The following is a 14471-nucleotide window of genomic DNA, read 5'->3' as shown; positions in this document are numbered from 1 at the left end:
TTACCTACCTTACTGGCTCTGACAAGCCTGGAATTACACATGAAATTTTAAATTATTTGCATTAATAAGCAACTAACTTGAAGAGATAAAGGTTAAAAATTCAATTTAAAAAATCTGAATTGTGTTACATATCCTAAAGATGAAATTAAACCAAAACAGGGGCAATAATATATACATATGTATTAGCATTATGGCAACATTGGGAATATCATACTTCTAGGCATAAAAATAACCAAAGGCAATTCTTGAAAGACCAGATTAACATACCTTTGGAAGCTCTTCAATCTGATTAGCATCTAAGTAGAGCTCCTCCAGAGTTTTCTCAAAAGTAAAAATCTCTTTGGGAACCTGTTCCAAACTGCAATGAGAATAATCAAGAGTAGTGACAGTCTCCTCTTCTCCTCGTAGACAACGACATGGTACCAACCGCACAAATAAACTTCTTTTTGTAGTCATTTTTAGACACTGAAATATGCAAACAAAAATAAGTTTAGTAAAAGCATTATAACAATTTTTAAAAACAAACTATTCCCGTTCAATTCTCAGAGTTTATACATCACAGATAAACATCCCCTTCTGTAAACACACTCAACAGAATGCATTTACACTGCTTTCCTATCAAATTTTATATATGTGTTGTTGTTGTTCAGTCACTAAGTCCTATCTGACTCTTTGCAATCCCATGGACTACAGGATGCCAGGCTCTCCTGTCCTTCACCATCTCCTGGAGTTTGCTTAGATTCCTTCATGTCCATTGAGTCAGTGATGCTATCCACACATCTCATCCTCTGCCCCCTCCTTCTCCTTTTGCTCAGCAACAGGGTCTTTCCCAATGAGCTGGCTCTTTGCATCAAGTGACCAAAGTATTGGAGCTTCAGCTTCAGTATCAGTCCTTCCAATGAATATTCAGGACTGATTTCCTTTAGGATTGACTGGTTTGAGCTCCTTGCAGTCCAGGAGACTCTCAAGAGTTTTCTCCAACATCACAGTTCAAAAGCATCAATTCTTCAGTGCTCAGTCTTCTTTATGGTCCAACTCTCACATGACTACTGGAAAAACCATAGCTTTGACTTACCCGCACCTTTGTTGGCAAAGTGATGTCTCTGCTTTTTAATATGCTGTCTAGGTTGCTCATAGCTTTCCTTCCAAGGAGCAAGTGTCTTTTTCATGGCTACAGTCACTATCCACAGTGAATTTGGAACTCAAGGGGAAAAAAGTCTGTCACTGCTTCCACGTTTTCCCCTTCTATTTGTCATGAAATGATGGGACCGGATACCATGATCTTAGCTTTTTTAATGTTGAGTTTTAAGCCAGCTTTTTCACTCTCCTCTTTCACATTTATCAAGAGGCTCTTTAGTTTCTCTTCACTCTCTGCCATTACGATCGTATCATCTGCATATCTGAGGTTGTTGATATTTCTCCTGGCAATCTAGCTTGATATTCTAGCTTGATTCTAGCTTGATATTCATCCAGCCCAGCTTTTGCATGATGTATTCTGCACAGAAGTTAAATAAGCAGGGTAACAATATACAGTACTGTCGCACTACTTTCCCAATTTTGAACCAGTCTGTTGTTCCTTGCCCGGTTCTAGCTACTGCTTCTTGATCAGCATACAGGTTTCTCAGGAGGCAGGTGAGCTAGTCTGGTATTTTCATCTCTTTAAGAATTTTCCACAGTTTGTTGTGATTCACAGTCAAAGGCTTTAGCACAGTCAATAAAGCAGAAATAGATGTTTTTTGGAATTCCCTTGCTTCTTCTATCCAATGAATGTTGACAATTTAATCTCTGGTTCCTCTGCCTTTTCTAAATCCAGCTTGTACATCTGGAAGCTCTTAGTTCACATACTGCTGCTGAGGCCTAGCTTGAAGGACTTTGAGCATAATCTTCCTAGCATGTGAAATGAGCACAATTACACTGTAATTTGAATGTTGTTTGGGATTGGAATGAAATTACGTCTTCCAGTCTGGAGGCCACTGCTGAGTTTTCCAAATTTGCTGACTTATTGAGTGCAGCACTTTAACATCATCATCTTTTAGGATTTGAAATAACTCAGCTAGAATTCCATCACCTCCATTATCTTTATTCGTAGTAATGCTTCTTAAGGCCCACTTTCCTTCTTACTCAAATTTTATATATAGTGAATTTAAAAATAAACTCAAGCACTTTTGTACTTTACAAAATGATCCTAAAAGTAACCATTTGTTGTTGTTTGTTCAGTCACTCAGTTGTGTCCAAATCTTTTTGATCCCATGGACTGCAGTACACCAGGCCTCCCTGTCCATCACCACCTCCCAGAGCTTACTCAAACTCAGGTCCATTGAGTCGGTGATGCCATCCAACCATCTCATCCTCTGTTGTTTTCTCCTCCATCAATCTTTCCCAGCATCAGGGCCTTTTCTAACGAGTTGGCTCTTCACATCAGCTGGCCAAAGTACTGAAGCTTCAGTTTCACCATCAGTCTCTCCAATGAATACTCAGGGTTGATTTCCTTTAGGATTGACTGGTTTGATCTCTGTGCTGTCCAAAGGACTCTCAAGAGTCTTCTCCAATACCACAATTCAAAGTAACTATTTATATGCTCCTAAAAGAACCATTTTAGAATGACACCTCCCTTATGGCAGAAAGCCAAGAAGAACTGAGGAGCCTCTTGATGAAAGTGAAAGAGGAGAGTAAAAAAAACTGGCTTAAAACTCAACATTCAAAAAACTAAGATCATGGCATCTGGTCCCATCATTTCACAGCAAATAGATGGGGAAACAATGGAAACAGTGAGAGATTTTATTTTCTTGGGCACCAAAATCACTGAAGATGGTTACTGCAGGCATGAAATTAAAAGATGCTTGCTCCTTGAAAGACAAATTATGACAAACCTAGACAGCATATTAAAAAGCAGAGACATTACTATGCTGACAAAGGTCTGTCTAGTCAAAGCTATGGTTTTTCCAGTAGTCATGTATGAATGTAAGAGTTGGACCATAAAGAAAAGCTGAGCACCAAAGAATTCATGCTTTTAAACTGTGGTGTTGGAAAAGACTCTTGAGAGTCCCTTGGACTGCAAGGAGACCCAACCAGTCAATCCTAAAGGGAATCAACCCTGAATATTCATTGGAAGGACTGATGCTGAAGATGAAACTCCAATACTTTGGCCACCTTTCGAAGAACTGACTCATTGGAAAAGACCCTGTTGCTTAGAAAGACTGAAGGCAGGAGGAGAATGGGATGACAGAGGATGAGATGATTGGATGGCATCACTGTCTTGATGGACATGAGTTTATGCAAGCTCTGGGAGATGGTGATGGATAGGGAAGCCCTGCTGTCCATGGGATCGCAAAGAGTCGGACACGACTGAGTTAATGAACTGAACTGAAAAGAACTATGGTTTATAAGTCTGCTCATCAACAAGAAAAACCCTAATATAACAAAGATATTTATTTAATTTCTGATTAAGAGCTGTTTCTTAATTAAGAACTTGACTATATGCAATTTTAAGTAGAAAAGTGGGAGTGCAAAGATATTTTCAGGTCTCCCTAACCAGCCATTTAACTTTCCTGTAACTCTCCCACATCAAAATTCCAATCTATGCTAAGTATATTTTGTTTCAATTAATGCTGTTCTTTTAATTTTTCTAAAGTTTACAGATTTTATATTTGCTTAAGGTTACACACTAGAGAAGAAACTTGCTTCAATAAAGTGCAGACTTCATTATTTCAATCTAACTGGGGGAAAGATCAAATTTTGAATTAGTGAAAATTCTCAAGGCTAGTTTTATTAAGAATACATACACATAAGAAAAAAAAAGAACACATACATATATACAGAGGTAATTCCAACTAGGAGGCTAACATTAATTTCCTTAAAAAAAAAAAAGCCCACCTCAATAGAATAAGAATGATTTCTAATTAATGCTATCAATTCTTTGCAAAATAATAATAAATTCTTGCCCTAGGCAGAAGGCTCCATTAGAGTATTAGATTACTTCTACCCAGAGCCAAGACTAAGTTGAAGCCAGTGAGGCAAATGCCTCAGACACAGTAAAACCCTTCAGAAATCAAATTAAATATATTAATGCAACATTTTTGTAAAAAATCAAACTCTTGGAAAAATAATTCATTAATCCATAGTTAATTTAAAAATAAAGGCAGAATCAGTATGACTAATTTTTCTCTTTTGCCTCAGGCTCCAACATGAATCTGCAAGGCACTGCTTCTAACTCTTCAAATTATATCATATTCTTAAAGTGTTTGACAATAAGGGTAAGTACTTCCCTAGCAGGTAAAGAAAAAAAAATCTGACTATTCTTACTTAATCACCATGTGCACCAGGCATTGTGCTAAATGCTTCATATAAACTATATGCTTATTCTCATTTCATCTTCATGTATCTTAAGGCATGTACTATTTTCCATAAACTGATTCTGTACTCATACTGCACTATACTATTTCTCAATATATTAGGATATACTCATCTCAGAATTCAAACATTAATAGGTCTTTACTACATACTTCTCCTTTAGGGTTTACAGAGACAAACAACTGATGGAGTTCAGGACAAAACACAGTACTCAGGAATACTTAGTATTTCAAACTAAAGGAGTTTGAGAAAACAGCAGAAGCAGGAAGGTCACTCTGATCTCTGTGCCTTTCTCACCTGAAACAGGTCATAAAAATGTTTCTGTGAAAGGTGTCCTCTTTATACTAGAAGGTATCTCTAAAGACAAAGGGAAAGAAATTCTAATGAACAGGGCCTGCTAAATCTCCCCGTTTACTACATTTACTCTTTAAACTATTGTATTTCTACACAACAGTCCACTTCATCAAACATCACATTTTATGTTAAATACAGTTTCTTTGGGTCTTCCTTTCCTTACAAAGGCTTCCTGTGTCCTTTAAAACTTACATTAAATAAATGTATACATTTTTCTCCTATTAATCTGTCTCTGTCAGTTAAATTTTCAGACCCAGCCAGGAACCCTAACAGGGGGAAGGGAAAATTTTTCCTCCCTTCCATTAATGTCAAACATCAAATGTTTCTATCTAAAATTTCTGAGTCATGGGGATGTAACGTACAGCATGGTGACTATAGCTAATAATACTGTATTGCATATTCGAAAGTTGCTAAGAGAGTAGATTGAAAACTCTCGTCAAATACACACAGACACACACACACACACACAAATTGCTTCTATGTATGGTGATGGATGTTTGCTAGACATATTGTAAGGATCATTTTGCAACATATACAAATACTAATCATTATGTCATATACTTGAAACTAATATAATGTTATTTATAAATTATACCTCAATAAAAAACAAAAAGTTACTTTGTCAATAAAGTTTACTGAATATGCTTAACCTATGTTTATATGAAGGTGCATTTTATTAAGAATAAGCAATTCTATTGATCTAATAAGAATTTAATCACTAAAGGGGAATTTAGCTTATACTTGTATGTTTAATGAGATAATGAAAAAAAGATTCTAAAAATTAATATACACTTTCTTTTTCAACTGATAATGACTTAGGGGGACACTTAAGAAAAATGGGAAAAAACTATCTGCTTTGTCCAATATGGTAGACAGAGTGGCATTTTTACCTGAAAATTCAAGTTAAATCAAACGAAATTTTAAATCTAGTTTCTCAGTCACACTGACTATTGTAAACGCTCAATAGTCACAGGTGGCTAATGGATACCATACTGATAAGAAAAGATAAGGAACATTTCTATTACTGCAGAGACAGCACTAATATAATACTTCAAACTATTACTCTGGTTCATATTGTAAGTACTGTATACTTATATTTATATATGATAGTATTTAATAATTCACAAAATATGGCCTTAAAAAAATCTATTTTCCAGAAATCATAATAGAGGTGAAAGCATAACTCCCAGCTGAGAATAATGGACATGACACGCTATTACCAAATACAATGATTTAAGAGTGTGGGGATTTCCCTGGTGGTCCAGTGCTTAAGACTCCACACTCCTAATAAAGAAAGCATGGGTTCAATCCCTGGTCTGGAAATTAAGATCTCATGTGCTACACAGAGTGGTCAGAAAAAAACAAGAGTTTATTTTAGTATATTATTTAAATCATATGTGCAGGGCACTTGAGGTAGAAGGCAATTTACAGAGCAGAATAATTGTTAATGGAAGTAAAATGACCTCTAAGACATTTCTGTAGTCCTAATCATACTGCAGAACTTCTCAGAAAAGAATGTGAATTCAGAAAAAAAAAAACTTACTTAGCTCTAGGAAACTGCAGAGTTTGTATCTCAAATGAAAAATTTCAGAATTAAAAAAAAAAAAAAAACAGAACTTCCTGTGGACAGAGGCAGTGAAAAGAGCAACTGAGGCCTCAGAATAAATTCAGTGGTCCTTGAACAAATACAAAAATGGATCCTAATTTAGCAGACTAAAACTGCTGATTGATAAGAAAGGAGGGGGACCTTAATTATTGAGGTCAGAGGAGGAAAGCACCACATGAGAGAGAAATGAGTAACAAAATCCAAAGAGATCCTCCCTTACACAGTACTGCAAGGAAGTAAACCACAAAGAGAAAGACTGACCTGATCTGAACAGGAAGTGATCCACATGGGGACTGCTCATTAAAATTTTAGTGCTGTGACTTAAGAGTCACATTATAAATCAGGCTTAAAATGGCAGATACAAAAACAGTGGAGGAAGAGGCGCCAACCAAATAAAAGGCATAATAATAATGCAAACACTTTCTAACAAAAGAAATTAAAACTACTTACCACTGGGTTGAATTTATCTCCCTGATGTTTCTTAATTGAGCCAACATTCTACGAAAACCAAAAAAAGAAACAAAATTAACAATAAAAATAATTTTTATGACTTTAAGGAACATCTCTTCCAATTTCTTATCTCAAAATCTAAATTAAAATCCTCTATAATTCAGTCACATAAACTGACACACACAAAATCGCTAATTTCTCAATAGTCACTGGATTTATTGTTCATAATGCATTTGTGGACTATTGAGAGCCCTCACCTATATTAAGTAACAGATACCACTCTATCTACCATTAAAATCCCATTTATTTGAGCTGAGGAACAATAAAAGTTTTCCCAAGCAAATAAACTCTAATTACCAATTATATTTAAATTTAGTAGTTTTTGATGGTTCTTTATGGCAAACACTGTTAACTGCTTATCAGTCTCTTCCCTCTATTCAGAAGTTTCTTTTATTCAAGGTGGTAATGGACCTAGCTAAATACCCACTTTCAGCTTTCCAAGAAGGGTGGACAGGTGACAGATGACACAGTTAAGCTCAATGACACATACTTAGAAGTCTACTTTGGGGATAGAATGATAGTGGATTCTGGAAAAACATCTGCTTCCTTATCTAGGGACGGGTGTGAACATGATGAATATCAATCAACAAGCATGAGGATTAAAAGCCTACCAATAAGGCTGATAAAACAGGAAGACAAAGCAAGCTGGGGTCTCTTAACAGCACTGCTGAGTAGCTGAGCCAATGCTAACCACAGAAATATCTGGATTTCTTGATGTATAAGAAAATGAAATCCTCTATTTGCTTAAACCCTAGGTTTTCTGTACCTGAAACCAACACATTCCAAAACAGGACAGCCCCAAACCCAAAATAGCAGCATTAATTAAAAGTATATATATCACGAATAATCTTTTTCTTAAAAGCTCCAGTGATATTAATAAATATGTGTTTCAGAATTTTAAAGGGTCACTTTAAATATATTAGACTATTTGTCTTTATAAAAAATTGTTTAGGACTGCTGAGTTAACTTTCTCCACAAATTCTACACATAGCACATACCACAAAAAATACCTTCTGTGTATATCAAGCAAAGACGGCCACTTATTTTGTCACTAAACACACTCCCACATACATGGTAGTCTGATAAAATGGAACTGATAATGAACTGAGATGGAATATGGCTACAAAAGGAGGTTAGAGAGAAGAAAAGTTTGTGTTTAGAGACTTTAGTTTGAAATAACCTGAAAGCTGTCCTAGTGAGAGCCTATGTAGACAGCTGCATAAGTATTCAGAGATGTGGAAAGAAATCCAAACTGAGACTATAAATTTGGAAGTTATCTGTTTAGAGATATTTAAAGTAATGAAATTAGGGACTTCCTTGGTGGTCCAATGGTTAAGAATCTGCCTTCCAATGCAGGGGACACGGATTCAATCCCTGGTCAGGGAACTGACCACATGCCACTGAGCAACTAAGCCCACATGCTCTGGAGCCCACGGATCCTGACTGCCACAACTAAGACCTGACACAGCCAAATACATAAATATTAAAATATAAATAAAGTGATGAAATTACATGAAAGAATCAAGGGCATCAATGTGAATAGAAGAGTACAGGTTCAAAAAGAAAGGGATGAAGGAAAAAACAAATTCAATGGTTGAGCTCTGAGATATTAGAAAAACAGAGGTCATAAAGAAGAGAAGAGAACCAGCAAAGGACACTGAAGAGCAGTCAGTGCCAAGAGAAACCACCCCTCATTCGCCCAAAGGATGATATTTTTAAAGCTAACTGGAAAAAATTATTTCAAGGAGGAAGTTGTCAACTATGTTAATAAGAACTTTAATCGCCACTGTTTAATAAGATAAAGGTACGTCACTGATTATCTCACTGAGGAGTAATAGAGACAAAACACTGTTTGTAGGGGATTCAAGAAACAGGAAAAGGATAACATCGTAGCAAATATAGACAACCCAGGGAGTTCAGTTATAAAGGACACTGGGAAAATAGGGGAGTGAGAATAGATGGTGAATCAAGACTCAATAGTGGATGTGTAGGGAATAATCTAGTAAGAGAAAGATGCATTTTTATAAACAGATATGGAAAACCATTCATAGACCATCCAACAAAGTTTCCAGCCAGTTAAAAGTAAAAAGTTGCTCATGGACCCAAAAGAAACCTTGGGTGCCATGGTACAGTTTAGGGTTATTTTTCAAAACTACAGATTACTGTAGCTTCTCCCTTAGAGATTACGATTTAGAAGATTAGCTATAACTCAAGATTCTTTATCATAAAGAAAATGCTGATGTGATTTTTTTTTCCTAACAGTTTCAACAATAATCCACAGTCATCTATACTCAAGCTACCATCTTTTTCCCTTCCCATTCTTTTTTGATAAACTCTCATTTGGGAAATATTTGTAACTGAAAAGTGAAATCACTATAAAAGTTTTTTAAAATATAGTATGTGTATTTCTCTATGGATCTGAAGAGATCACAAGTTATACCTGGCTAGATTTAAGAGAAATCTTATGTTGGAATGATCTTTTTAAATAAGAGTTCAAGTTAAAATGCACAACAAAGGCTCTTCAGGCATGCCCATAGCTATTAGATGGTGTTTAGTTGTTCTGAAAGATTTTAGTTTAATCATAGCTATCATATTTGCTAATCTGTATTTGATACAACCTGTGCTTAGTTCTGAGAAACTTTATGGACATTATTAACCCATTACCTGTAAGTATATGCTAGTAAACAATGAAATAGTTATATGTAAAAGAATAAGAATAAAAAGGTAAGAAACTTATGTAATGAAAAAAACAAAATACTGTAGAGGAGCACTTGATCCTGAAGGACGAAAACAACTCTATGTATAAGATGCGCTATGCCTTACAACACATACAGCAAGAGATGAGGAAAGAAGGCTGGTAAAATAGCTACACGTCACACTCTCAGGGTCAGCACTGCTGTCTGACCCCTGCTAGCCCAATTCTAATTCAGTAGAAAGTTTCTTCAATGCCAACAACGTTAACCAAACAAACTTTTATTTCAAACCATGGTTAGCATATATGTTAAAAAAATCTTAATGTGGAATAAAGCAGTTGACACACATATTGAAGTTATAAGGAATTACCATATTTGCAGAAATTTCCACTTTTATGTTTTTGCATAATTTATACAATAAAATAGACCTTTAGAGTATAGTTTGGCAAACGCATACATTCATATAATCAACAGCAATCAAGATATAAAATCTGTCCTTCACCCAAGAAAATTCCCATGTGCCACTTTCCAGTCAATACCCTCACCAAGGCAACCTGTCCTAGATAAGAGTGCTATGACATTTGCGTACAAGTATAATGAGAATGTAGGCTTCAGTTCTTGCAGGTAAATAAAGGGGAGTGAAATCGCTAGATCATAGTTCATAAAGAAAGCTAAGCACCAAAGAATTGATGCTTTTGAATTGTGGTGTTGGAGAAGACTCTTGAGAATCCCGTGGACTGCAAGGAGATCAAACCAGTCAATCCTAAAGGAAATCAATCCTGAATATTCATTGGAAGGACTGACACTGAAGCTGAAGTTCCAATATTTTTGCCACCTGATGCAAAGAACTGACTCTGGAAAAGACCCTGATGCTGGGAAAAATTGAAGGCAGGAAGAGTAGGGGACAACAGAGGATGAGATGGTTGGATGGCATCACCGACTCAACGGCCATGAGTCTGAGCAAGCTCTGGGAGTTGGTGATGGACAGGGAAGCCTGGCGTGCTACAGTCCGTGGGGTTGTAAAGAGTGGGACACAACTGAGTGACTGAACTGAACTGAGTCTATATAAACATGTTTAATTTTATTCTTAAAAAAAAGTCATTTTACAAAGTAGTTTTATTACTTACCACTCCCAGAGTTCCAATTAAATCCTCACCAACACTTGATATTCTCAGTCTTTCTTAATTTTAACCTATGTAGTAAGTGCAGACCAGTATCTCATTGTATTTTTGTTTTGCATTTCTCAAATTACAAAATGGCATAGCAGAGCCTTATCTGTATTTGGACCTCAGCTAGATGATAAAGATATTGGACTCAAGTCTGACATGACACTCTAGTGAGAAGAGTGCTAAGATTTTGATATATATGGGAAGAAGGCATATTATTGTGCAAGAGGATACACTATATAAGAAAATAATTCTCCATGAACATCTCACACTTCTGCATAGCCTGGGTTCTCAAAGCATGTCACTTACAGCCAATTTAAGATGTTTATATAAGGATACATTCCAGATAATAACACTTAGCAACCCTGAGACAGTTCAGTGTCTTCTCCCCAGAGACTGTTGTTCATTGTTTAGTCGCTACATCATGGACTGCAGCACACCAGCACACCTTCCCTGTCCTTCACTATCCTGGAGTTTGCCCAAATTCATGTCCATCGAGTAGGTGATGCTATCTGCAGCCAGAGAAGATCTGTTTAAATTCCAGAGTAAAGATAAGGTTTCTATCTCTCACTCTCCTGAGGAGAGGACAGGTCACGAGTGGTCCTACGTGTGGTCAGGTTTCCTAATCCAGGCTTCCCCTCTTCAGTGCACACTGCCACCTGTGCAGGTCCCATCTGACCCTCACTGTGAAGCCCTATGAAGATTCAGGCTCAAGTAACCAACACAAGTACTGTCCTGGTGGCTGCTTGCTTTCCAGGGAGTAATAAACCCTTTCTTTGTCTCTGGTTTGTGTTTTCTGGCAAGTTAACACAGTAGCTTGTAAGCAGGGTAAAATCCCAGACCCTTGACCTGAGATTTAATCACTATGAATTAAGAAACATGGCCACAATGTCATTTCACCACCAAGATTAAGAGATCCAGAGTCTACTTCCACACTACTTGAAATTGGGCTGACTGGAGGAGGAAATGGCAACCCACTCCAGTTTTCCTGCCTGGGAAATCCCATGGACAGAGGAGTCTGGCAGGCTACAGCCCCATGGGGTCACAAGACAGTTAGAAATGACTTGGTGACTAAACAACAATGACTTGCTTATACCGACTCAATGTGGCAGAAGTTAAGCAAATAACAGTGCCTCTGCCCCAAGAAGATTCACTACTACTGCTTTTCCCTTCTTTGAATGCAGCCCCGAGGACATGATGCCATAAAGAAGACAGGGATAAAAGACCACATGCTGATTCACAAGTTCAAGAGTTATATAAATTGCTCTAAACTTAACTTTACCAATTAAACTGATTTTTTTAAAGAGAAAATTTTACAATTTGTTCATTTACTTATGGTACATTTTCCATTTCGCTCATTTCAGTGTTCTCTATATTTTCTGCCTTTTATTTGTTTTGAATTTGTCTTTTTCTCTTAGGCTAAAACTTACTAAGTAATTGATTCTAATACCTTCTTCTTCAAGACTTAAAGCTATAAATTCTGAAGTTCACTTCATAAATTTTGATATGCTGTCTTTCCATTTGTTTAAAATGTTCATTTTCCATTTGATTTATTCTTTTAACCATGAGTTATTCTGAATCACCTTAATTTTAAAACATTCAGATTGGGAATTCTCTTGACAGTTCAGTGGTTAGGACTCCGAGCTTCCACTGCCAAGTGCCTGGGGTTCAATCCTTGGTCGGGAAACTAAGATCCTGCAAGCTTCATGGCATGGCTAAAAACAACAACAAAAAACACCACCATTCAGGGATCTCCTAATTCCATCACTTCATGGCAAATAGATGGGGAAACAATGGAAACAATGAGAGAAAATCTTGGGGTGCTCCAAAATCACCATAGATGGTGACTGCAGCCATAAAATTAAAAGACTCTTGCTCCTTGAAAGAAAAGCTATGACCAACTAGACAGAATATTAAAAAGCAGAGATACTGCTTTGCCAACAAACATCCGTCAAGTCAAAGCTATGGTTTTTCCAGTAGTCATGTACGGATGTGAGAGCTGGACTATAAAGAAAAAGAAGGCTGAGCACCAAAGAATTGATGCTTTCAAACTGTGGTGCTGGAGAAGACTCTTGAGAGTCCCTTGGACAGCAAGGAGATCAAACCAGTCAATCCTAAAGGAAATCAGCTCTGAATATTCACTGGAAGGACTGATGCTGAAGCTGCAAACTCCAATACTTTGGCTACCTGAGGCAAAGAACTGACTCCTTGGAAGAGACCCTGAAAGAAAGACTGAAGCCATGAGGAGAAGGGGACGACACGAGGACGAGATGGTTGGATGGTATCACCGACTCGATTGACATGAGTTTGAGTAAGCTCCAGGAGTTGGTGATGGACAGGGAGGCTTGGCGTGCTGCAGTCCATGGGGTTACAAAGATTCGGACACAAGTGAGCCACTGAACTGAACTGAATTGTCATTTGTTATTGATTTCTAACTTAGTTTCACTGTAGTCAAAGAAAATATTATAATTTCAAGTCTTCCACAGTATGTTGAAGTTTTGACATCCTCACATGAGATCTACCTTGGTGTTTCGTGTATATCTAAATGTCACATTCTGCATCTTTTACACTTAGTATTCAAAAAAAAGTCAGGTGAGACTGACTGACAGTGGTGTTCAAATCTTCCATACCCTTCCTAACTTATGGTATTCTTTTCCTACTAATTACTGAAAAGTACCGAAATCTGTAAGTATAAATGTCTATTTCTCCTTTTATTTCTATCAAATGTTATTTCATGTATTCTGAATATCTCGTAAATATACATTTAGGGTTCTTATATCTTCTTGATAAATGGATCATTTTATCACTATAAAATGTCCTTTCCTCTACTAATAATCCTTGAAGTTTATTTTGCTACAGCAACTTTCTTTTGATAAGTGTTAGTACACCTTTTCCCACTACTGCTTTTAACCAAATTTGTCTTTAAATTGCCCATTTGTACAAAGTATATAGTTGGTTCTTGCTATTTTATCCAATCTGACAATTTCTATGTTTCGATGCTTGGATTAGACCATTGTATTTAATGTAATTATTTGTATAATTTTATTGCATTACTATTTTTAACTTGTTCTTTGTTCCCATTTTTCTGCCTCCAAATATAGCTATTTTCCTATATAATCTCATTGTGCAGACTCAATGTGTATGACTTTTAAGTCATACACACACAACACATGTATTCTGGCTGCTCTGGGAATGTACAGCACATTTTCTTAATTCATCACAATCCACCTTCAAATAGTATTATACTATTCTAATTACATATGTAATTTTATACATAACAAATGCAAAAGAGTATAATTTGCTTATACTCTCATATTTCAAGCTATGGTCAGAAATTTTACTTCTACATATTATAAATCCCAGGGCTTCCCAGGTGGTGCAGTGGTAAAGAATGTGCTTCCCAACACAGGAGACACAGTAGGAAATGGCAACCGACTCCAGTATTGCTGCCTGGAAAATTTCATGTCAGATAAGTATGGCAGGCTGCAGTCCATGGGGTCACGAAGAGTTGGAAACACCTGTGTGTGCACGCGTGCACGCACACACACACTCACTGTCATTTCTATAAATTTAAAGACCAGAAAAGACTTCCGTATTTATTCACACATTCACCATTTCTTAAGGTCTATTTCTAATAACAGATTTGCTATCAAGTCCATTTGAGCAGTTTTTTTTAAAAGATATTGCATTTTTTAGTTTTAGAATTTGCATTTGGTAATTTTTCAAAGTTTCCATCACTCTCCTAAAATATTCGATCCGTCACATGTTATCCTGCTTTAAAATCACTGTCTC

At 36.6% G+C, this 14471-nt stretch overlaps 1 protein-coding gene across 1 annotated transcript in view; it reads right to left on the bottom strand.

Moving 5' to 3' along the window:
* Positions 1–14471, bottom strand: part of ERBIN (erbb2 interacting protein) — a 117658-nt gene that overhangs the window by 69742 nt on the left and 33445 nt on the right. The window contains 2 exon segments of the mRNA XM_020910369.2: positions 268–465; positions 6761–6808. Of these exon segments, the coding sequence (XP_020766028.2) occupies positions 268–456 (189 nt within the window). The 5' untranslated portion in view covers positions 457–465; positions 6761–6808.

Source organism: Odocoileus virginianus, chromosome 14 (assembly GCF_023699985.2).
Source record: "Odocoileus virginianus isolate 20LAN1187 ecotype Illinois chromosome 14, Ovbor_1.2, whole genome shotgun sequence".
Taxonomy (NCBI): domain Eukaryota; kingdom Metazoa; phylum Chordata; class Mammalia; order Artiodactyla; family Cervidae; genus Odocoileus; species Odocoileus virginianus.
The sequence above is the reverse complement of the archived record's forward strand: the minus strand, read 5'-3'. Positions and strand labels throughout refer to the sequence as shown.